This window comes from Sorex fumeus, unplaced genomic scaffold (genome assembly GCF_029834395.1).
Source record: "Sorex fumeus unplaced genomic scaffold, SorFum_2.1 ptg000003l, whole genome shotgun sequence".
NCBI classification, from domain to species: domain Eukaryota; kingdom Metazoa; phylum Chordata; class Mammalia; order Eulipotyphla; family Soricidae; genus Sorex; species Sorex fumeus.
The window spans coordinates 37,985,834-38,012,448 of NW_026606060.1; the positions used below are offsets into that span (position 1 = coordinate 37,985,834).

At 36.8% G+C, this 26,615-nt stretch overlaps 1 protein-coding gene across 1 annotated transcript; it reads right to left on the reverse strand.

Moving 5' to 3' along the window:
- Positions 1-309: 309 nt before the first annotated feature.
- Positions 310-7,533, reverse strand: KERA (keratocan). Its single transcript, XM_056119692.1, has 3 exons — positions 7,472-7,533; positions 5,414-6,307; positions 310-482 (listed from the first exon to the last, which is right to left on the reverse strand). Exons 2-3 carry the CDS (start codon positions 6,297-6,299, stop codon positions 310-312), a joined length of 1,059 nt encoding a protein of 352 aa, XP_055975667.1. The 5' UTR covers positions 6,300-6,307; positions 7,472-7,533.
- Between the last annotated feature and the right edge of the window lie 19,082 nt (positions 7,534-26,615).

Sequence of the window (26,615 nt, forward strand, 5' to 3'; positions counted from 1 at the left end):
ACACTCAAACAAATATGTCCTATTACATAGCTATGCAATTTCAATACTTGGTATTATTAAATGAGAAAAAGACCAAAATAAAATCTTTGAGTCGAACTCCTTTAACTCTGTGTCTATTCACTAATTATAGAAAAGCAAACAGTACCACATATAGTCTCAAAACATATTTGAGTGGGAAAGAAATTAATGCACGATTGGAAAGATAACCAATACCAATTAGAAATATAAATTTTGTCTAAAACTTATGAGTGTTAATTTTATGTTAGAAAACATAGCTTATTAACTCAGTTTTAGATTTTTGCCGCGTGTTCAAATAATGATAGCCTGAAGGAGCTTGAAACAAGTCATTAAATCCATTGAGATTGGTGGTTTGATTTCATTTCCATCTAGACGAAGATAACTGAGATGCGGTCCATAGCTGAAGAAATCTTGTTCTGCAGGTAATATTGTAGGAGTAGGACAAATAACAGAGACATTCACATCTGTGGAAACAAAGAGAGCACAAATTAATGAATTGAAACTCAAGGGATGGGGCTAGAAGACAGTACAGGGATTAAGGAAATTGTCTTGCAAGTGGCTGATTCCAGTTTAATTTTCAGGACCACAGATGATCCTCCAAGCCCTGCCAGGAGTGACACCTGAGCACAGAGCCAGGAATAATTCTCAAGCACCACTAGATATGGTCCCCGCACAAAAATAAAATTTAAAAAATATGGGGAGTAGGAGCGGGAAGACTAAGATTCTAATGCAACTGTCTTATTGCATGACAGTAATGAATTGATTCTATGAAAACTGAAAGATGCCACATTTGCTTAAGCTGAATATTATATTGTCTGCTTTATAAAAGTGACCTTGAAAAATGCAACATCTGTGCAATAAAATAACTACATATTCAGTTTCAGTTAGTACAAAGTACTCTACAGGACATAGTATTGAAATATCTGATAGAAATAAAGGCATATAAGATATATTACTTATATTTTAAGATCACAGATACTATAGGACATATTACTATAATATGAGGTAGTTAGCATTTATTTTGTCCTACCAAGTAGTACTCAGGAAGCCTCACCACCCCACCTGGCTATTCTCAACCAACTGGGAAGAATATTCAAGCTTAGAGCCTGAGGATACCATGTTGCTTGGGCCGCTGGTGCCAGGAATTACCAGGATTACCAGGAACACTCCTGGTGTTCTCCAGGGTTACACCTGGAGCCTCAGGTCAGCATGCAGCAATTCCCAAGGATCCTTGTAATGCCAGATGAATCAAGGTGGGGTCAACTGCATGCAAGGAATGTACCTGAATCCTTATTCTCTCTCTCTCTCTCTCTCTCTCTCTCTCTCTCTCTCTCTGTGTGTCTCTCTGTGTGTGTCTCTCTCTTTGTGTGTCTCTCTGTTTCTCTCTCTCATGTGAGGCTGGTAGTTTTTTGGTAATTAGAGTTGGAGACAATAGTGAATGATTGGCACTGGAAGATTAGTTAGGTGCGTGATCTATGAATAGATAGAGATACCTAAAAAATTAATCCTTTGTTAGAAAAATGCATGAACCCACAAAATCAAAACTCACAATTTGAATAGTTTATGATAATTCATTTTCAAGTACATTAAGAATAAATTTGCATACAAAATACTTGTAGAAATCAACCATAAATTTCCCTACTTAAGTGTGTTCAATTTGAAAAGAAATGCTTGTCAAGAACTGAATTGCACAGAATTCAATCCAGAAAATCAGCCTTTTCATTGGTTAGTATGTGAGAAATGATGCACCTGCCTTGAATCAGAACCCTGTATACTTACAAGGATTCAGCATAAAGGACCTGTCAAACACCCAGAACTTTGAGAAATGTGTGTATCTTATAGTTGATTTCAATCATCTATGCATATATTATGAATGCCTTAACATCCCTTTTAAAATTATTTTGAACTGGAGATTTAAACTTTTTTCTCAATTTTGTGGCTATACTCAGGGTTGTTCAGGGTTTGCTCATAGTTCTGTACTCAGGAATAAATCTTCTTAGGTGTTCAGGGATCTATATGTTGTATAGGGAATCAAACCCAGGTCAGATATATACAAGGCAAGCATCTTACTCTCTGTACTATCTTTCCAGCCCAAAACATTTTCTTTAAAGATCTTAATTATGTAATGGCCCTTATTTGTTATCCTATTGGTGCATAGAACTTCGTATGATATTGATTTGCTAAGGTTACAGAAAAGATGATTTGCTCCCTCTCATATTAAATTATTTGTGCATTGAGTTTACTAAAAGTAAAGATTCATTGGTATAACCATTTTGTGCTCATTAAGTTCTTCTTTTTGTTAAACATGCACCGACAACTTAACATCAAACACATAGCCTTTATCAGGGGATCAAGAGATAGTACAGCAGATAGGTTTCTTGCCTTCAGCATACAGCTGACCTGGGTTTGACTCCCAGGACCCCAGGTACACCATGAACCTTGCTGGGAGTGATCTTTGATTGAAGATCTAGGTATAAACACGGAGCATGGCCATGTGTGATACCCAAACCAAAACAAACATTTAATCATGCATTATTATTTCCCCCACCAGCATATTAAGATAATAGTGATTTGATAGGTAAGTTGATATATACCAACTATTTTAATTAGTGGCAGATGTGAACCCTATCCTAACTCTTTTCCTATTAAGTGATTCTCTTCTTCATTGCAGATAGTACTTCTGTTGATAGTCTACCTATCTCCTCCTTATTATCCATTACATGAGTTAATAATGGGTCAAAAAAGAGAGTGTTCTAAATCTAATGGTCACATACATTAATACTGGTGATTCAGAAAGGACCAAAAGGAACAATTTTTGCCAAATTGAAGATCCCTTCAGATGTTCAGAACAGACAAATATTAGAAAGTTTCACTGTTCTGCAAACAAAATAGAAAACTCCATAAAAATGGTTTCTTGGAAACCACTTTATTCATGACTAGATTATGTAGCCAGAAAACCTAAGTACTTTAACAGTCACTGTAACATATTATGATCCAGGTTAGCCATTACTTCTAGCCAGGGAAATTCTTCTGTTACATTTATTTTCTTAGAACAGAAATAACCATATTTAATATATGCATTAAGAAAAAAATAGACCAAGTTCTCTTGATATCATTTAAATCATTCTGTTTTCTATTGACAGTTTTTATAAAGTCTTATTTCTGGTGAATGATGAAGAGTTCTGTCATATGCTATTTAAGGGAAGGAAAAAGCATGAAATGAGAATTACAATCACTGTCAGTCCCTGAGCAAATACTTTCAGAGGGCTGAGCCTTGACTTCTCGCTCTTTAGAAATGACTGAAAAATGCCATAAAATTCTAGTCAGATTTTATTTACATGGTTAACTAAAAGTACCAATAACTACTTGGGAACTAAATGGTAAATCCCACCTCAGACCTACTGAATCATTAATTCTGGGGTGGGAGATGGGGGAAGTAAAGGTTTTAGGCACTTGCTTTGCATTCAGCTTACCCTGGTTGGATCTCTGTCACCGCATGTGGTTCCCTGAACACCACAAGGAATGACCCCTGAGAACTGGGTCAGGAGTAAGCCCTGAGCACTCCAAAGTGTAGCTAAACCTACCCCATCCCAAACTCACGAAAACAAAAGGAAATAAAAGGAAATCCTGGTGTTAGAGTTAAGGCCAGTAAGCTCTGACTTATATCACTCTTTGTCCTCCATAACTCTGATGTATACTAAGGTCTGAGAACAATTAAAAGATAGACAAATAATAAGAAAATAGTTTGAAAAACATTAAAATGGGAATGGAAGAAAAACAGTCCTATTATTGTGCAAATTTTCAAAAATTATTAAAACACACAATATTATGTGGTATGTGTTCAATTATATGTGGAAATTTTTTACCTTACTCCTAAACACTCATACTAAAAATTTTCAGAATCATCACCAGTACACAAACAGGAAGCTTTGTAGTATAACTTTAAATTAGCTTTCCAAATCAGATGTTTATAGGACTTTTGTTTCCATATTAAAAAGAAACACAACTTTATCAGAAAAAATGCACTGAATATTGGCTATTGTGCTACTTATCTCAGTGAAATCGATTCAGTTCCTATATTCCATACTGTATTTTTTTATTAAATACAGAATTAAATGATATGTCTCTATAATATGGAAAGACAGCCCCATGGAAATAACTTGCCTATTAATTCCCAAATCATATGCTCAAGTATTCAGTTAAGAAAACCAAGTTTCTCAAATAACTGAGCAATATCCAGTGGAAAAATAGTCTATTATTATAAATAAGATGTTTATGGGACTGCTTGCTAGAAAATGTTAGTAATAATCTTATTGCCCAATCTTCTGAAAAAAATTGTGTGCTATTGTCATACAAACTATCTAGCTCATTCTCACTTTAGAAATGTGTTTCATAAGTTTGTTCAGGAAACAGTTCATTGAGGTTATCTTTCTACCACGCTGATGTTGTGGTTGAGGATGAAGTATATCAATCAATACCAGGCTGGAATGAATACTCTATGCCTAAACCCTGAGATTGTCCATTTCTCCACTGGGTTTAGCCTTATTTCAGGGGGAATTTTGAAGATGCCAAATTTTCCTTTCAATATCTCCAGCCTCTTTATTTTATAACCAATTTCCTTGATGCCACTTCTGCTGCTAAGGCCTTTTGTCCTCGTCTCTATTCCTTATCCAAAGCTACTTTTAGAAAAGGAGCAGGTATTTGATGTTGTTCATTGCATTAGTTCCAGGGAGTTTATAACTTCCAGGAACATTTGTTTCTATTTCAATTCAATAAGGCTTAATTTAGAGTACAGTTCCAGTGTATGATCTCTAGAGCAGAAATGCCAGCTATTTCCTGGGTATTTTTTACCAGGTTCCACTGAGACCTACTCACTCAGAAACCAAGAGTTGAAGTCAACTTTTTGCATACAGTTTAGGTCACACTTATAATGCAGAAGGTTAAATTTAAATAAATTCAGACATCACTTAACCTTAGTTTTTAGGACATAAGTATCTTCCTAATCCCCCCAAGTGATACCCCTTCTATTACAATCCAAGATGCTGCTTTTGTTTGGAAAAAACTCTGAAACACTATATATAATATATATGTATATATATATACTGAGAGAGTCAGAAATATTAGAATTTTCTTGGAGTAAATGAAGACAGAAAAATTAAGTATCTAATAACAATCCTTTGTAGATGGTTAAAGTCAAGCTTCAAGCTGCAGTTTGAAGATTTAAAACTCTGTTTTCATGGAGACTGTGATTAGACAAAATTTAAAATGGCGCTAAAAAATCTTTCTAAGACCCACATTAATTGGGTGTAAAAATCAATACAAGTATTTTTATAGAAGATATATAATAAGTTTGACCACTCTGAGTAGTATAAATGTACAACATGAGACAACTTACTTTTAATTTTGTTGTGATCAAGATGAAGGTGTTGAAGGTGAGCACTGATTCGGGGAACCTTTGTTAGTTGATTGTGAGAAAGTTGAAGATCTAGAATGGATGATACATCAAATCCTTTTGAAGGGAGACCAGAATCTGATAGTTTGTTATAGTTTAGTCTCAGGAAGGCCACTTTAGGGATTACATTAAAATAATTTTCTGGTATTACTTCAATGGAATTATTGTCTAAAAACAGTTGCATGGTGTTGGCTGGTAATCTTGGTGGCATATTCTTCAAGGAGTTCTTGGCCATATTTAGTTGCATGAGGTTCTTGAGGCCCTTAAAGGTATCTCTTTGGAAGGCATTGTCCAATAGTTTATTGTGCTGCAGATCAAGAAGGGTCAGATTCTCCAGATTGCTGAAGGTCCCCTGAGGAATTCTGGATACTTTGTTTCTCGCTAACTGTAATTGTTCTAAACTTCTTGGTAAAGGAGAAGGTACCTCTTCTAGTGCATTATCTTCCAGAAACAAGAAGAGCAACTTTTTCAACTGACTTAGGGCTCCCTTTTCAATTCCATAGTTAGTAATTTTATTTTTATTTAGATTTATCCATCTCAGCTGGGTGGCATTCTCAAATGGCTTCTCGGGAATGGTCTCTATCAGGTTGTTTTCAAGATAAAGATACCAGATTCTTGAAGGAATAGGAGGGATTTCTTTGAGGCCTCGATTTTCACAGTAAAGAGCAGTAGGGAAACTTGGAGGACAAAAACATTCACTGGGACAATCAAAGTCATGTTCATTGATATCCTCTGGATCATTTATCTCATAGACCTGTCTCACACTTCGAGTCCATACAGTATCTGTTATGAATAACCCCAAGAGGATGAAAGAGATGGTGGTTGCCATTATAGTACCTGTGGTAAGGAATACAGCTGTGAGGTGTTTGAAAATACTAACTGATGATTGTGTCCACCAAAATGGCCATCAAACCAGTCTCCTTGACAGGGAAAGTAACCATTTGTCAACATTTTGCACATATATAAGAATCAATAACCATTTTCTTAGCCGGCACCATATGCAAATCATTTTACTAACCCAGAAACTGACTCATCAACATGAGGCTTTCTGGTTTTAACCCAATTACAACAAAAACCGAGAAGTGGAAAGTAAATTTTAGCAGCTCTAAGTGCTTTTCCATTTCTAGCTGTTTAATGCAAGAAAGTGAACCCAAAACTATAGCAGAAAATAAGAACATATAAAAGTGACCTTTAATAGTTTAAATTTAAAGTTTGTGTTAATTGCTAAGTAGGGATATACTTTTACTTGTACTCCTAAACAATAAGAACATCTGGATGGATTTCCCCTGCTCTTTGCCCTCGAACCAAAGAAATAAAGAGATTTATAGCAGTTTGTTTTGAAGGAAAAATTTAAAATCTGAAGAAAAGTGTGTGATTTATATCTTGTTCAGTTGCTCAACTTCTCAGGTAAGTTTTACTTGGGGTGAAGGGGTAAAGTTTCTGAAGAAAGAGAAGAATTAATTTGTTTAAACAAGAAATTTGGATTATGACTTATTTGAAAACACAGCACGTTTAAGATATAGGTGGATCACCGTACAACTGCTGAAAAATAATTGGTTTAAGCTTTAGTGATATGTGAAACTTCTAAAATACATAAACCTTTTCCATTAAATATCAACAAGGTTATGGTTACAATGAATGTTATAACAGAAAAAACCTATATGTGTAACAACATTCTGGAAAATAAACATATAGCTTGAATTTCTGGATAATAATAAAAGAATAAATGTTCCTGGTTCCATAAGAAAGAAAAATCAGTGTCATATAACGGTATTTCAATTTTATCACTAAATTGACAAATGTTGAGCTGCTTCTGCAAGCTGGCAAATTATTTTACAGTTGCAGAATTCAGCACTGGTCATCTTCCAATAGAGACACATTGAATCCTTTTTTTTTTCCAGAATAGGAATCTGCTCATTTTGAAGCTATAAAATTGTCTCTTATGAATCAGACTTTGAAATCTTAACTTTTAAGAGTTTTTAAAAGTGCAAAAACATTTACCTTGCTGTCCAGGAATGTATCGTTGAGTCCTGTGGCTGTGTCTGAAGTTTGCTATGAAGCAGTTTAAATCTAATAAAAAAAAAAAAACAATTCAACTGAAATACTTTGGTGTTTTATGTAGTCAAGAATTTTCTGAGAAGAGATAAAATCTCTTCTCTGATCAGTTCCTATGAACACCTTTTGATCTATTGTTTCTCCTTTGACAGGGTTTTAGGAGACTGCTTACCTCAGTCTTCTTGGATCTTCTTCTTCCTTTCTGATTGGTTAGTGCTCACTCAGTGTAATGGCTTGACCCAGGCACTACTATTTTTTATTTTAGGAATCCTCTCTAATGTATCTGCATCAGTGGCTCCAACTTTAACCCCTTCTACAACGGCAATGCCTTAAAACTTGGCAGTGACGCAAAGGCTATTCTAAATTTAAATCTTAAGAACCTACAACAAAATTCTGACAGTTTTTACTCTGAAATCAGTTACCATGATGCTGTTTATTTGATCAGTTGTCTCTAAACTGAACTGATAGCAGGTATTTCCAATTTCAGTAAAAGTAAAAGACAATAAACTGTTTTTCTCTAAATGATCTTTAAAAAACTAAAAATACAAAGAATGAAAAGCTAATGTTCTTTTTATATGGAAATATTCATTCACTTTTTATGTAAAACAGATGTTGGAATTCTATTCTGATATATTGTGATGCAGGGAGAAAAGATATGGAAAATATCTTTGAAAAAATTTAAAAGAACTGATATGCCATACTTAAAATGTTGGCATAGAGCATAGTGCTGCACTTTGTTTCATTGAATCACTTTTAATTTCCAACTGGGAGTTTTATTTTAAATAATTTTTAAAAATATATTTTTGAATTAAAAATATGATTTTCTCATTATAACAGATGTTTATAAGAAAGTCTGTTGAATACTGCTAACATCTTTTTTCTTTAAGAAATTTAAGATAATGTGTCTTCTATGTCTTGTATTTGAGAAAAATTTGTTTTCTTTGTGTGTAAAAGAAAATTAAAAATATCATTTTTAAATATTCTTATATTTGTGTTCAATGCATTCTTTAAAAAATATCTTGCTCTAGAATCAGAAAGTTTAAAATGTGTTATTTGTTAAAGATTGCTCTCATCAGTATTATCAAAGAAGACAGTGAAGAAGAGAAAAACACTAGACTTGAATAATCATTTTGAGTTAATATCCTTCATTTTCCCAAACTCTAGGCAGGCCAATTAGAGTTCTATTTTCTCAAGTATAAAACAGAAATGGACTAACTGACAGAATTGATTTGAGTATGTTATAAATGGGTATGGAAATGACTAGCCTTATACTCTCAACTTAGAAGTTTGTTTTATTTTAATGAATTTTATAGATGAATAGTTGATTGAGACATAATGTTTTAGTGATTTTATAGGAGCTTTCATATATTAATAGAAAAATCAAGTGTCATTTGCCTTTTTGGCGTGAAGATCTCTTTCCACTGCATTTTATCCTTTTATCTCTAATTTTTAAGCTCTCAGGATAGAAACAGCAGATGATTTTCAGATCTGCAAAGCTCCCTTCAACTACTCCCCTAATTTTCTATTTTAGCCAAATTTATCGCAGTCATTTCTAATTTTTTTTTCTAAATATCCCTATATGGTCATTGTAGATAAAATAGAGTATCACACTAATTACCTCAAATATTTATTTTCTATTTATCAGTTGACTCATTATTTACCCATTAAAAGATAATTTGTAATCTCTATTTTGCTCACACAATAATCAAATATAAGTATTACATCGTTAATTATTAATTTTTACTACACATCTTGCTTGCACTGTTTGACAATGCAGACCCATCATTTAAGAAGCATTCCTCCCATTTCTTATGATTTTTATTTGTATCCCTAAATATTTTTCGTCTAATATTAAAAGAGTTCCTGACATTTAAAGATTTTAGTGGCCTGCCAGGTGTCATGTGCTTTTCCTGATTATAAATATTTTCTATGAGATTAAGTAGTTTTGATTATCCCCTTTGTTATAAATCTTGAATCTTTTTGTCCTATTTGATCCAGCTCTAGAAGACATATACTCTAGTGTGTGTATATACCCACTTTTTGGAAAACTCACTTTATATGTGTCAAAGACATATATATTGGCTAAAATTCCACATTTACTTATTTTGATTTTATGTACTTGAGAGACACAATCATCTTGTTTTCAGTCTCAAAATCAGAAATCTGAAAAACATTCTTAACTCTTCTCTCTCATTTGTGAACATATGATAGCAATCACTTTTGAAAGGAGCAAGGGGGCATGATATAAATACAACATGTACAATGCTAGCCTGGTTTGGTATCTTTGGTTGCAGACCAAAACATAGGATATTTTCCATAACCAGTGTAATATTTTATTGCTTATATTTTGATTTTTCCTATAAACAATCCAATAGAGCAACCTCTGAATACTGGCTCCTGAAGGAAGAGAACCTAACTCATCATTTCCATCAATGGGAGCTCAATAAATTAAATCAAGAGATGATGATGATGCATGACTTTAGCAAACTGTTAAAAGAATTTATGAAAGAGAGTAATCCCTGAGCACTCCTGTGGCCCCCAAACCCAAATAAACAAACAAACAAACAAAACAATCATTTTTGATGTAATTGCACTGCCTTTTCTATCCTTACCAATTTAGGTCTCTCTTATTACATAGAGGCACCAGCATCCTAAAGTTGGATGTATCCTTTCTGTATGTTTGCACAGTTTTACTCTCTATATGTATCATATAAAAAATAAAATAAATAAAACAATAATTTTGTGTGTTTAAAACATTTTTCCCCAGAAGAGAGTGATACTGCAAGACTTCAGGTATTTAGCTTTCTTCCTACCAACCACAATTTGAATCTCCAGCACAGTATATGGTCCCCTGAGCTCTGCCAAGGAGTCGCTCCTGATCATGGGTAGGTATATAGCCCCAGTCTTTCCCCAATCATTTTTGTTTTTAAATTTATGTGATATTGAGGACTGAGAGAGAGTAGAGTGGAAGAGTCACTTAACTTGCATGAAGTCCAATTGGGGTTGATTCCTGGCATCCCATATGATCTCCCGAGCACTGCCAGGAGTGATTCCTGAGTTCTGAGCCAGGACTGAACACTGCTGGGAGTGGCCCCAAACCCAATCCCTCCCCCCCTCAACGTTTTTATGGTGTCATGTTGCTTCTTTTCTCATATTTCCTTTTTCATGTTTCTGTGCTTTTCCCACAATATAGTTCTGCCAATTTTTGTTTGTAGAAAGATATTATATTTTGTTTATCTAGTTTCTTACTGGGCCTCGCACAATAGCACAGCAGGTAGCCTTGCATGTGGCTGACCCAGGTTTGATTCCTCTGTCCCTCTTGGAGAGCCCAGCAAGCTACCGAAAGTATCCCGCCCATACGGCAGAGCCTGGCAAACTCCCTGTGGCATATTTGATATGCCAAACACAGTAACAACAATTCTCACAATGGAGACGTTACTGGTGCCCGCTCAAGCAAATCCATGAACAACGGGAGGATAGTGCTACAGTGCTACTTCACAATCTTATATGATTGTATTTTGAGAAAGGAACAAACAAGAGATAGTCAAGAGATAGTCCAGCCACTAGTTTCCATGCCAGTTTATACTCAATCCCATTTGCTTCTAGCACAGGGTCCCCCAAGTGTCCAAATGCAGTTCTAGTGACCACTGAGTAATGCTGAGTGCAGCACTAAAATGTCTCAGCACTTCCAGGGTGACTTAGGTAACCCTCACACAGAAGAGCCCCAGCATCATTTTATCCTGTCACCTTTGCTCTGAACCACTTACCTGGTGTCTGAAATCTCTGGTTGGGTCTGGGGTACCTCCTGAGATCGATTTTGGTGACCCAAAAGAAAAAAGAAAGGAGGCTGAAGAAATTCTAAGGCTTAATTTTGTGATTTTGGCATTATCTCTCTAATGACACATTAACAAAAAGATATTTTAGAAATCTCCCTGGTTTTTTTTTTAACATATTAAGTTTCAATACATCTTTATTGAATGGATAAATGGAAAAAAAAGAACACATGGGACATTGAGCACATTGACTAGTATGACTTGACATTTTGGAGGCAAGAAAGGGGTAGAACACAGATGTGGTCAGGGAATTCTGTTAGCTCTGCACTCAGGGTTCACTCCTCGCAGGGTTTGGGGGGATTGAACAGAGTGCCCGGGATCAAACCCAGATGTGCTGAGGACAAGGCAATTTCCGTGCTACTGCTCTGGCCCCTGACATGATTTTTTTGACAATGTAATTTTGTAAATAGAAATACAATAGAGAGCCTTTGATATATACTACAAAAATGTTTGCTCAAATTTTTCTTTGCAAATTAGTTACTTGAACTTCCACAGATTGTGATGAGTCTAGCTAACCTGCACACATTTGACATAATTGCTATGAACTTTTGTTGAGAATACTTTTGAGAAATAATAAGACCGTGAAATATTTTTCATCCCAGAATGTGTTAGGTTTTTATTTACCTGAAAGAGGTTTTTGTAGAGACCTAATGTGAGGTTAAAAGATTGATGTACTTTTGTTTAGTTTTAGCCTCTTTTTCTCCTTTTAGCATTCCATAACGGTTCTTTTCATTTACCTACCTTCTACATCATTTAACAAGGAGAATATGTTGCTACATTTTTTTCTCCACTTGACCTGGCCTATACAGATACTTTATAGTGGAAGTTTTGCTTTAATATCTCATGGCGCCTTGCTCTACTTTGATACATAAGAAGAAACAATAATAATGATATTATAAAAGAGACATGGACATAGCACTTGGCTTCACTCTAATGTGACCACTCTAATATTTAATTCCTTTTTGTTTTGCTTTGTTCTGTTTTGCTGTGCTCAGGGTTTAAACTCCTTGGTATGCTCTCAGTAGTAACTTTTGGTATGCTTGGGGTATCATATGAGATGCCTGAGATCAAACAAGGGTCGGCTGCATGCAAGGCAATCAGCCCTCCTGCTGTACTATTGCTCTGGCCCCAGGTATTTATCTAATTCCCTTTCACATACATAAATATACAACTGTGCATTGATGTGTGCACACCCATGATTATAAAATAAAAAAATCAGTGCTTACTCCTCTTAGTATATGTTTACTAATAGGTTTTTATTAGTACTGATAATATGATATTTCTGTTATAATAGGAAAATATATTATTAAATAAGCTATTCAGTTTATTTTTTATAATTTAAACATCCTGAGACAATGCTAATTCATCATCACTCTGAAACTAATAAGCGTATCACTTTATATTTTGGTTCACCATGGAGATACACACATGCAAACATACAGACATACACACACACCTTTCTGGTTCTTATTGCTCTGAGAATCTATGACTCATTTTCTTATAAAAATAAAATGCAAACCACCAAGAACCATCTTGCTCTAGAAAATTTTCATCCAGCTTCTCAAGCCTTGTTCATTTATATCTGGTTGGACTTGGGCAACTCATCCTCAGAGGGTATTGAGAAACAAAAAATAAATTACTTAAACACTAATTAGTTTTAAACTCATCTCTATAACAGTTCAGGAATGATCCTTTCCAAGATAACAATTCATCAGAATGCTGACAAAATACAAACAGGTTCATCACAGCGTCTGTAGTAATCTTAAAATCCACTGAACCTTCATATTTTATTGTTATTCTTAGGCTTTTGTAATACTGCCCTTCAGGTCATCTCAAATTAGAATTCTGTTGTAGCAATCTACTTAAATTGTTTTTGCAAATCATTTCATTTCAACTTTAGTAATATTTTATTCAGAATATTTGGAATATTTTATTTAGATTACTGTAGGTAATCGAATTACTATAGCAGTCATCAAAGCCCTAGTCAATCAGGGCATTCATGCTCAATACATCAGGATTCTTCATGAACTGTATTATGGATTCACCACCAGGATCTCACCATTCTACAAAGAATTGATCATCGATGTCAAGAGAGAGATTTGGCAGGGTGATACCATTTCACCAAAACTTTTCAGTTCCACCCTCAAGAACATTATGTGACTACTGGAATGGGAAGGAATGGGAGTGAAGATAGACGGTTGGCAACCACACCACCTCCACTTTGCTGATGAAATCATTCTAATAACACCAAACATTAGCCAAGCAGCACAAATGCTAGAAGACTTAGACCGTGAGTGTAGAAAGGTCGGACTCCAGCTGAATCTCACGAAGACAATGTTTATGAAAAACAGTCTTGTTCCTGACGTTCCATTTGCTCTCAATGGGATGAACATCTCCAAAGCAACAGTTATGTGTACCTAGGTCGAGAAGTCAGCATGAGGAATGACCTGGCATCTGAGTTGCACAGGAGGAAGAGAGCAGCTTGGAACGCCTTCAAGAGCATCTAAGAAATAGCTAAGAAGATGAAGAACCTCCGGCTCCGGGCACATCTCTTGAATTCCACTGTTCTTCCTGCAATAACATACGCCTGCAATAACATACGCCTCAGAGATCTGGGCCCTACGAAAACAGGATGAGAACTCTATTTGGGTCTCCTTAGGAGGAATCGAAAGAGCTATGCTTGGAGTATCACGTTTTACTCAAATGAGACAAAGAATCCGGAGTTCCGACCTCCGTCGATGGTCAAGAATCAGGGATGTGTCTCGTTTGCAAGGCGTCAAAAATCAGATGGGCTGGATACGTAATGAGATTTGGAGAATACTGTTGGACTAGAGCCATTACCAACTGGATTCCACGGGATGTCAAAAGTCCGCATGGCCGCCCACCTACAAGATGGTCAGACTTCTTCATCAAGACCCTGAACGATCAGTTAGAGGCTGTTTGTGTTCCTAGAATGAACAGATGCCATTATCCTGCGGCAGGGATGAATGGAGACGTTACTGGTACCCGCTTGAGCAAATTGATGATTCATGGGAAGTCAAGTGATCAAGTGACTGTAGGTAAACTATTAGAGAGAAATTCCCTATCAAGTCAAAAGAGAACAATAAATTGAGCCATAGGTCCGAGGCTTGGTTGGTTCCATTATCACTTATCTATTGATTTACTAAATCATGTAACATTTCAGATTAAGAAAGACATGTCCAACTGACTATTGTTTAATCTAAATTAATGTGCAACTAATATCAAATTGCTGTTTATCTATACTTTTATCTAATTTCTCAAAAAGGCAGTTTACTATATAGAATAAGCCCTTGCTTTAGAAAACACAGAGATTTTTTTTCTCTGTAGAAACTATACACTGTGTATATGTACTGCAAACTCATGCTCATATGCATATGTGTCCCAATATTTTATATTGTATTTAAGTTGAGGTTTTAAATACAATTTGAGCATTTAATTAGATGAGTGATAAGGAGCAGGATCATTATGACTCAACTACCTGTAGAACCTTCCCTTGTCATGAGAAAATTCAGAAACTTCAACTTAATAGCAATCTTACATATAGTAATAGGTGACTTCCAAAATTAAATGAAATAATTAACATTCCTAATAGTGATAGGTACATAATTTGGCGATATTTTCTTCACTTTGGAGAATATCACAATTTTCCGTAAACTTCAAAGTCCTATGGTAAATCGATTACTTGTCTGTCTTATGACCTTTTGTTATATTTGTCTCCAAGGATCTGAGCTTCAAGTATCTAATCAATATATTTAGTTAAAAAAAATTTACCCTATAGATTGTATCACTTAATGTTTGTGAGATGGTATTTTTATAGATTAAAATGTGGTGCAAAGCCAAGGATTTAACGCAATCCAGAAACAATATGGAAAAATTATATTGCCATTCCTGTCTGGTGAAAGAAAACAGACTGCTTCTAGTTATTTTGTTTATTGGCATAGAGTAAAGAGACATTAATCAGACCAGTTGCTTCATACAAGGTAATAAGAGCTGTAATGATTTGGCCCACATATGGAACAGAAGTTTTAACAGGAGTTGGCATCTAATTAAACTTTGGAAAATACTTTACTTTTTTTTTTATCCGCTTACACTATCTTTCCACTGCCAAACGCAAATGGGAACCTGCTAAGAACCATTAATACTGCACTTTTACCCCGTCCTTTTTTTTTTTATTGAATCACCCTAAGATAAACAGTTACAAAGTTGTTCATGATCAGGTGTCAGTCATACAAAAAGTTGCGTCCCTTCACCATTGCACATTTCCCACTATCAATGACTCCAATTTCCCCCCCTGCCACCCTTTCATCCTAGCCTACCTCTATGACACCACTTCTCTTCTCTGTTTCTCTGTGTCTGTCTTTGTCCTCTCTCTCTCTCTCTATATATATATATATATCGTTCGCCTTACAAGCAGCCAACATGGCCGACCCGAGTTCGATTCCTCCGCCCCTCTCGGAGAGCCCGGCAAGCTACTGAGAGTATTTGATATGCCAGACACAGTAACAACAAATTCTCCATTGGAGACGTTACTGGGCCCGCTCGAGCAAATCGACGATCAACGGGAGGGCCTTTACCTTTACATATATATATATATATATATATATATATATATATATATATATATAACTTTTTTCTTTAATTTTAAGCAATGTGGTTTGCTATACAGGTACTGAAAGGTTATCATGTGTATCGCTTTACCTTCTTTCAGCTAGAAGGAGGTACTAATATCTCTGCTTCTTTTATTGAAGGCGCCCGCTGTCCTCCTGTTGTTCATCGATTTGCTCAAGCGAGCCCAGTAACGTCTCCATTTTGAGACTTCTTGTTACTGTGTTTGACATATCAAATACGTCACAGGTAGCTTGCCAGGCTTTGCCGTGTGGGCAAGATACTCTCAGTAGCTTGCTGGACTCTCTGAGAGGGACAGAGGAATTGAACCTGGGTCAGTAGGGTCAGCCGCATGCAAGGCAGATGCCCGAATGCTGTTCTATCGCTCCAACCCAATTGAAAAGCTACTGATAATATTTTTGTTGGGGTGAAGAATTTTTTAATTATTCACCTATTATTTTTTTCTAGTTAGAGTAATCTTTCAATGGATTGCAGAACCAATGTGAAAAATATGTTACTTTCTAAAGTAATAAATTCCAACTGTATATGATACTTTTCATGTAGTACCATTTGTATGTAAATTTCATGACTTTGTCTTTTCTAACAGCTACATAGAACTTCAATGTGTAAATGTACCAAAGTTTCTTTAACCAGTCATTTGTTCTGAGTCAGAAAGAGAGGGATAGACATAGAAAGATTACATTCATCGGGGGAACATAAAGTAACAAAATAGGAGACTAACACCCAAGAATGCCTGAGATTAGTACCAGGAATTTTGCTCCATAGCTTGGAGGCCAGCCGCACATGCTAGGGGAAAAGGGAGCTCAGATAGAGAAGGGAGCACCAAATAAAGGGTGTTGGGAGGTTCCTCTCAGGATGGGAGAAGCATGCTGAAAGTAGACTATAGACCAAACATGATTGCCACTCATTGCCTCTTTTGCAAACCACAACACCCAAAAGGAGAGAGAGAACAAAAGGGAATTCCCTGCCACAGAGGCGGGGTAGGAAGGGGAGTTGGGGGGTGGGAGGGATACTGGGATCCGTGGTGGTGTGAAATGAGCACTGGTGGAGGGATGGGTATTTGATCATTGTATAATTGAAAGCCAAGCACAAAACTTTGTAAGTCTACAACTGTACCTCATGGTGTCTCACTAATAAAAATTAAAAAAATAAAATAAATACATAAATAAATTCCAACTGTATATACAAATCTTGGGAAATAAATGTGAAAAAGTATCAACTGGATAAGGATAAATTCACTACTTGCTATATTATTCTCAGAAATCCTCACTGGTACACAGCAGTCATGTCCAACATCCACAAGGAATCAGTTTGTTGCTGTTTTGTCAAAATTATGTTTGTTTATTTTACCTTTGGAGTCCATTTGGTAACATCTCTTTCTTTTAGTGAAAGAAAGGGTTGGTAACATGTTTGCCACTCAATGTCTCTTTTGCAGACCACAACACCCAAAAGAAGAGAGAGAACAAAAGGGAATGCCCTTCCACAGAGGCAGGGTGGGTGGGGATGGGGGTGGGAGGGATACTGGGATCCATGGTGGTGGAAAATGAGCACTGGTGGAGGGATGGGTATTTGATCATTGTATGACCGAAACCCAATCTCAAAGATTTGTAAATCTACTACTGTACCTCATGGTGCTTCATTAATAAAAAAAAAAGCACACACATTTGTAACTTGTATTGCAAGTCACTACTTAGGTTTCCTTCTCAACTGCTTGAAACATTTTAATGAATCAAGGGTATTAGAAGTACAATTATCTAACCAATTACCAGCTTGATCTAGCATTATTATTCTCTTTCCTTGAATGGATGTGTTTAGAAGCTATCTTTCCTAATTCTTAGCCAATACGTTTTAGAAAATTCCTTTAACTTACCTAGATAATGTTTTAAATCTTTCCTCTGGTATCCTCCTATTTTAGGTATCATAGAAGATTAAAAGGAATGCAGCATTAAAAAGGAAATTTCCTCTAAGAGATATGTGCTAAATTGAGGAAGGAACAGCACTTTTAACAGTTAGAAATTGTGTAACAATTCAGAATTGAAAGGAAATTCAGTGTGGTTGTGATCATATGCCTTATACTTCACCTATTGTGTATGATATCATTTCTGGTTTTCAAAAACTTAGATATTGTTTCCACATAAATTCTCTTAATTTTTATAGAAAAAATGAACACTGTATTAATTCCAATTCATCATGACATAGTTTAAGCTTTCTTACCCTGATTGCAAAGAAATGTCTTTTGCTTATTAAGCTTAACTTTTAAAGTCCCTATATTTCACATGCAAAACTTGAGTCTAGAACTGAGAAAATTGAGTTTTAATCTTTTTTTTCTAGTTTTTTCATAAATTTGGGCCAGCCACTCTACCTTTTGATTATGTTTGTGCCCTACATATATAGTTGTAACAACTATAAGATCTCTCAGAGTTTAACTCTCGATAGTTATGTCATCTAGGGAATCTACAAATACTGTTTCCCATTTTTTTTGTGTGTCATTGTTCAGTTTCTGATTCATTCGTAATTTCAGGGATTTGACTTTTACCTAATCTATGCAGATAGCCAATACTACATTCCCCATATTTTCTAATATCATGTCAATAATGGATTTCTGGTACTTATGATGTCTTTATCTACCAAATCCCTTGGCTATGAACTATAGAGATTATAACAACAAAATTTTAACAATAAAAATGGGTTTTTGTAGACATAAACATATAAATAAGAGGTTAGAAGACTGAAGTTGGAAAATAAAAGTTAAGCAAATAAATAGAAATAACTGTTTCAAGGAAGTTCCACTGAATTATTTTTTAAAGTTCACTAAAACCAAATTGTCCCTGTGATCTCTTCACTGGGTCAGTAGATCACTGCAATTTATTTTAACAAAAATGTAAAACGTATTTCAGTAAATAAACTCACCACATGTTTCAGCATGAGCGTTTGAGATTGGGGACAAAGAAGAAATTCCTTAGAGGCTATTGAACTCCAATAAGATTACAATTGAAGTGGCTTACTACATAAGAGTTTAGAATTTGGACATATAATGATGTGATTTTTTTACAACCAGGAATATACTAAAGAATATATTAAACCTTTGTAAAACTCTCTAGTTAAGGTTACTGTCCAGAAAAAAATAAGGCCAATTTTAATGGTAGAAGGAAAGTTTAATGTGTTGGAATGAAAATCTAGTGAATAAAATGCTTCTCAAACACACCTTGATAAAAAGAGAAAACTAGCAGGCTACTTGTTTATTTAGACAATTTCAAGTGTAAATGAAAGCATTAATTATACATTCAGTATTTTACTGATCTTCCTGTATTTCTTTTTTTTCTTTCCTTTCTCTCCTAATAAGATCGGCTTTGGGTGGGGGGGGGTCAGATTTTTTTTTTTTGCATTTCTTCCTATATTTGGTTGCTGAAGACAAGAAGAGAATACTGGAGACACTATGATGTAATTAATACACATTTTCATGCGTTTGTTTATGTAAAAATATATTTTCATGTGAATGGAATATTAATATTATATGATACTATCTATATTTTAACCAACCACATAGTGTACTGATTTAAGCTTACCACTTGACCACTTGACTTTTCGTTACTCATCAATTTGCTTGAGCAGGTGCCAGTAACGTTTCCATCTGTCCCTGTAGTGTGCTAGGGTAGCCCAATGGCACCTGTTACTTTTAAGAACACTGCTTCAAGCTGATGATTCAGGGTCTTGATGAAGAAGTCTGACCATCTTGTAAGTGGGCGGCCATATGGTCTTTTGACATCCCATGGAATCCAGTTGGTAACGGCTCTAATCCAGCGGTCACCCCCAAATACCATTACGTGTCCAGTCCATCTGATTTTCAACACCTTGGCAAACAAGACAGTGTCCCTGATTCTTGACCATCAAAGGAGGTTGGAACTCCAGATTCTTTCTCTCATTTGAGTGAAATGTGATACTCCAAGCATAGATCTTCCGATTCCTCTTTGGGAGACCCGAATAGAGTTCTCATCCTGTTTTCGTAGGGCCCAGGTCTCTGAGGCATATGTTAATGCAGGAAGAACAGTGGAATTGAAGAGATGTGCCCGGAGCCAGAGGTTCTTCATCTTCTTACCTATTTCTTTGATGCTCTTGAAGGCGATCCAAGCCATTCTCTTCCTCCTACGCAACTCAGGTGCCAAGTCATTTGTCATGTTGAATTCTCGACCTAGGTACACATAACTATTGCTTCGTAGATGGTCATTCCATTGAGAGCGAATGGAATGTCAGGAACAAGACTGTTTCTCATAAACGTTGTCTTCATGACATTCAGCTGGAGTCCGACCTTTCCACTCTCATGGTCTAAGTCGGCCAGCATTTGTGCTGCTTGGCTAATGTTTGGTGTTATTAGAACAATGTAATCAGCAAAGCAGAGGTGGTGTAGTTGCCAACCCTCTATCTTCACTCCCATTCCTTCCCATTCCAGTCGTCGCATGACATTCTCGAGGGTGGCACTGAAGAGTTTCGGTGAAATGGTATCACACTGTTGAACCCCTCTCTTGACATCAATGATTACTTCTTTGTAGAATGGTGAGATCTTGGTAGTGAATCCGCAATATAGCTCACGGAGGATCCTGATGTATTGAGTTTGAATTCCCTGATTGACTAGGGCTTCAATGATGCTTCCGTCTCAACAGAATCAAAGGCCTTCTTTAAATCAATGCATGTTAGACAGAGTGGCATCTTGAACTCTCAAGAAACCTCAATGAGCTTAATTATCATGTGTATTTGGTCATTAGTGCTGAATCCTTTGAGGAACCTGGCTTACTCGTATGGTTTTCCTTCATCTAGTGTTCTGCCAATCCTATTTAGGATGACTCGAGTGAACAGCTTGTAGATGACAGACAATAGGCAGATCGAGTGATAGTTGCCAATGTCATGGATGTCTCCCTTCTTGTACAGTAGTACAGTCCTGCTGGTTTTCCATTGGGACGGAACCTTGCATTCAGACAGGTAGCATGTGAAGAGCTGAGCCAGCCTATTGATGAGTACTGATGGCAGGTTCTTTAGGTGTTTGGGTCTGACCTTGTCTGGGCCAGGTCCTGTTCGTTTCTTTACTGACGAAATGGCATGTCGGATTTCAGAAGGGAGGATGTTGGGAACGACATATCCATCCTGCAGAATTTGGTATGTGGGCAGGGGGACGTGGCTATCAAAGAGATCTGAGTAGAAGTCATGGATAATCTTCTCCATTGCCCTTCTGGAAGATGTGATAGATCCATCAGGACGTCAGAGGGTAGTCATCTTGGTCTTGTATTTGGTGAAGAAAAGGGGTTGTTGCAAATGCTTTTCCCAACTTCTGCCGCATCTGCAAGCACTGCTGTTCTCTCTTTGAGGTCTTCCTTGATCACTTCTCTGCGCTGCTTTGCAAGCTCGGACATTCGCTTGCAGTTGTTGGAGGCATGCACCAAACCATGTTGGCACATAAGCTCAAGAGTTTTTTTAAGACAGGCATTTTTTTGTGGCTATCCCTCTCTTGGCATTCCTTGCACAATCATGGAGATGTTGAACCAGTCGACCGTATTCCTCATCAATGTCATCAATGACGGTATCTTCCCATGTTGCAGCAATAGTGCCAAAGAGCTCCCATTTGGTGGTTATTCTGGAAGTTTTCTTCTTAAACTTTGCAGCCCTTTCTCCTCGCTCTGTGATGTAGAATTTGGCATGAAGGAGACGGTAGTCCGATCCCATTTGGAATTTTGGAACAACAGGGCCATTGGTCAGGCAAAACCATCGATTGAATATGATATGGTCAATTTCATTGTGGAACTGTCCACCGGAAGAATACCATGTACAATGTTTAGATTTGGCGTTCTGGAACTGTGAGTTACCATAGATGTTCTTGGTCAACAAGATGAGCTCAGACAGTCTCTCACCCTGTTTGTTCCATTCTAGGCTATAGGTCCTGATGTGGAGTTCTTTGGCTGATCTTTTCGGTCCTATCTTGGCATTAAAATCACTGACAATAATCTTGTAGAAGGTGTGATCTTTATAGAACTTCCCCAGTTCCGTGTAGAACTTATCAATTTCTCCTTCATCCAATTATGGATGTTGGTGTGTAGACAACGAAGATAGAAACTCCAGGCAGTGAGCCACACCTATTCAAGTGTAATCGTCCGATTTGGGTTGTTAGGCATTCGAATAAATCAATGCTCATGGTCAAGTTCGTGTTGACAAGGACACCAACACCTCCGACGCCTCTTTTGTCGCATGTTCCAAGGAACAGTTCTTCTCCAGTGTCGAAAACAGTGTGATGTGACTTATGCTTTCTTGTCTCTGTCAGACCAATGATGTCGTACTTGATCTTTCATACAAAGATCCATCCAGGTTCTCGATGGATGCATCTGATGCCAGTGTAGATGCATGGAAAGTACAGACAATCATTTTTGCTTTCTTCGTTTTGGCAGCCTAGTTTGGCCTTGAGATTATATCAGCCTCTCCTTCCACATCCTTCTCAATGCTGCTGTATTGGTGACTCTTTCAGGGTCAGGGGAATGAGACTCAATGTGTTTACTGGTTTTGTATTTACCTCCACTATCTCCATTACCCAGCTTCTGCCACGTTCCAGGATGCTTTCTGGATGCTCATGCCGACACTCATGCACAAGTGAAGCCCCACAGAACAAGATAAGCAGAACTCTGAGACCTTGGACTCCAGGCTCAACGGACCCAGGGACAAAGATCTTCTTCCTGCTCCCACCAACCACAGGTGAGGAAGGGATTAAAACCAGGAAGCCCATCCTACCTTGCCCTGTCTGCTTCCAACCAACCACTGGAAACCCAGGGATTGGATTAGGCACAGAAGAACTACCCTACCGGTACTAGATAAATACCTCACAGGCAGACCTCCACTACATTCACTATCTCCACTACCTAGCTGCCGCCACACTCCAGGATGCTTTCTGGACTGCGCGACACATCATAAGACACTTAATATCTATCTGCAAGGGTTGCTGCACCATACTTGATAGGGTTCAAATATGGTTTGAACCATGTGAATACCTACAAGGGTGATTAGAGGCTGCTCCCAAAGCCTGTATCCCTCTGGAGAGCCTGGCAAGCTACCGAGAGTATCTCGCCTGCACAGCAGAGCCTGGCAAACTATCCATTGCATATTTGATATGCAAAACCAGTAAATTTATGCTTTATGTGTTTACATTTTGTCACTGCTTCAAATGAAAAGTTTTTTATTTCAAAGATAATTTGAGAAACAAGGATATTGTATAACAAAATTATGTTTGTTTTCCAATTGGAATATTCATTTATTTTCATCATAGAGACAGCATCCATGTTTTTTACTATTCATAATTTTGATGAAGATACTTTTCCCCTTAAAATTTCAAGGAAGAATTAAACAAGAACTTACAAAGACAAAATGGCTGGTTTGTTTTATGGTCACAAAGGTTTATGTACTGAAGAAGTGTAACTCAAACATACTTTTGCACATGTAATTCTCTCAAAAAGAAACAAAACATTTGTTACAATATGTTTAGTGCTGCCAGTGTATAGTAATGGAAATTCCAGAAACCACTGTGAATTTCATTTATTGAATCTGAAGAAATAAACTGATGGTAATACTGCCAACTTTTCTCCACCCTCTATTTTCTAAATTAGGGGAGCAGAAAGAAGGTGATTGTAGTTGTAGTCTGAAATCCACCGTCAGATTACTTTCAGAGAATTCTTTTATTCTTTAGCCAAGTTTTAAGAGAACCAATTTCTAGTGAAATTAAGGAAAGTTATTAGTTATATTTTTGAATTAAAAAAAAGCTCAGAAACTGGGCCAGAGAGATAATGCTAGAACATATTCTATGCGGGATGTCAGGGTTCAATCTCGAGCACTGCACTATCACCCAAGAATTGCCAGGAGCAATGTATGGGCTAGACTAGCCCCTGAGGACTGTTGAGTATGGCCCCCAAATACCCTACCAAACATCCATACATTAATAGTTAGCTCTAATTTTTACCTCTGTATCTAGCTCAAGACCTCCTAATGGCTTTTGTGTCAATTGTTGCCCATAGGGGTTTGCAGTTGACTTATATAAAGTGGGGATCAGAGAGGCAGAAATCTCAAGATGGGAATCTATGGCTTTCCCTCTTAGCCTACATCTGTCACCCTAGGAAGGCCTGAGAGAATTAGGACCGATAAAGTCTGTGGAGGTTGAGCCTCCATGCCACAAGACCAGCCCCACAAGGCAGTCCTCAGTGGCTCATGATACCCACTTTTTCAGCTAGCATGGGAGTGGATACCCTATACCTGATTTCTCCCAGAGTCTTAGACTCTGTCTGGAGAGAAAAAATTGCTCTTTGCAGGAAAGGAAAGTAAGTCCTAGACCTCTCCCAAGCCTTTTGGGTCTATTGTTTTCCTCTCAGAATTTCAGGAGAAAAACAGTGAAGCATAATAAGTTTGCTGGCAAATAGAGATAAGGAAAGAGGTAAGGTAAGAGACCATACATAAGCTCAAGTTTATGTACAGTTTTTAAAAACTGCCCTTCACCTAGTCTGTTGCTAGAGTGGTTGCCAATGGAAAGTGCTTGGAGCCTTTGATGATCTTCTTTTGATATAGTTTGCCTGGCCTTTGTTTCAGTAATGGGGTCTCTTCTCTCAGGTGCCTAGTCATCTCTCCTTGGGTAGTCATTCTTGCAGTTGGCCTGGAATTTTGCATCTTGATGGATTTCTGGACTTCTAAGAATGTTCTTTTGTGTCAAAGGCTTTCATCCCTTTGGGCTGGTTTAAGTTTGTGACAGTGTTTCCCCCAGCATTCATTATCGGGGTCCCCTAAACTTCATGCCTGCACTCACCAAAAACTATTCTTTTGTAATAAGTACCCTAAGGAATGCTATGATAGATGTTTAACATTGTTATTATATGATAAGTAAAATGACAAAATATGTTCTAGAGTATTACAGGAGCTTGAATAATTCCTCTCTGTTCCAGCGCTTACATTTTTCCCCTTAAATGTCACACAATAAAATTAGTCCTCAAACTATATTTTCACATGTTTGACTTTCATACTTTGTAGATCCTATGGATGATGTTAATACCGCCTCAATTTAACTATGCCATATTAATTCTGAATATCTCATTTGTAGGATGCTTAATCTTTTACTGTGTATATATGTATGAGACAGCAAAAGTATTAGATGGAAAGAAAGGAATACTATTATTACTAAACATGGTTTTACTTTCCTTAAGAAGAAGGGAAGATTCAGCAACAAATTAAATTTATAGGGAACTTTTTATTTTCTCCAATTCTTGTTCAAAGACACAATCCAGTTGGGTTACATGAGATAACACACTGACTGTCTATATTCCTTTAAAATGGTCTCTGCATACTGAAATAAAACTTACATCTTAATGAAAGAGTTGATAAACTATGTTTTTTGCAATATTTTTCCTTACCATTTCAACACAAATACACTATAAAATTTTATAGTGAGTTCAAACATTTTTAGAATCTTATATTCTAAATGAGAGTACTATTTTTATTTTCACCTTTATTTTCCATTATATTCTGAAGTATTCTTTTGTCTGCTTAGAAGTTGATGAAAAATAATTATTAGAGAAAAAATAACCAAAAGGAAAATTCAACAACCAAACACTTTTTATAGAAAAGAATTCTTGTAAAGTAAAGCAAAGCTTCTGGAATTGACAGAGATTTGGCCAGGAATATGTGCTGTTAAGTAGTTTTCCCCTCAGGTAGAGAATTTCAAATTTTATTTGAAATACGAGAAATCTAAAACTAACAGGCCACTTAACGTACTTTACATTTTGCAGTTTCTCCCAAAGCAAAATATTTATTCCGAAGAGCATTTTCAAAGAATGATAGACATTATTAGCTAAATTCATTTTCAGCTATAGTCATAAAAACTCTAACCTACTGGCTTTTTCAATTGGTAACTAGGTTCTATTTCTGAGAACATAATTTAAAACCATAAACATTACTAAATATTTAGATTAAGTCCTTGAAGGCTAACTTCATATTATACTAACTCATATTTAACATATTACTTTTAGTATTAAAAAACACCAATGGACAATTTCAAATAAGACCTAACCCTTTTCTAAATTCCTCACTGTATCACTGTCATCCTGTTGTTCAATGATTTCCTCGAGCAGGCACCATTAATGTTTCCATTCGTCCTAGCCTTGAGATTTTAGCAAGTGCCACATTGGAGGCTTCTTCACAGTCAATGGAATGAGACCCATCATTGTTACTGAGTTTTGGCATATTAAATACGCCACTGGGAGCTTGCCAGACTCTGCTGTGCAAGCAGGATACAATCTGTAGCCTGTTGGGTTCTCCAACAGTGAGGACTAGACAATAAGAGGTCGCATGGCCACAATGCGGCTGTGCACTTCTGGGAGCTGGGTTTTATAGTCCCTGGGTCTTGACCATTGATGGGATAATACGGCACCACGGGCAGTTGGTAGGTGTAATACCTAGCTACTGGAAGATGGGGGATCTGGGTAAAGAAGGCCCAGTCCCAATCTGAGCAGGCTTGGAGATCTCAGCCCCGGGTCCCGCACACCTGGGTTCCTCTGCCTGTTCCTTCATGTGTGAGGCTTGTCCGAACATGTAGAGAGTGGTCT

What these genes read in the sequence shown, in the direction of transcription:
- KERA (XM_056119692.1), bottom strand. Translation starts at nt 6,299, where the DNA reads ATGGCAACCACCATCTCTTTCATCCTCTTGGGGTTATTCATAACAGAT. An exon ending in TGATCACAACAAAATTAAAA is followed by an intron (nt 483 to 5,413) that starts GTAAGTTGTCTC and finishes TTGTTTCCACAG; the next exon opens with ATGTGAATGTCTCTGTTATT.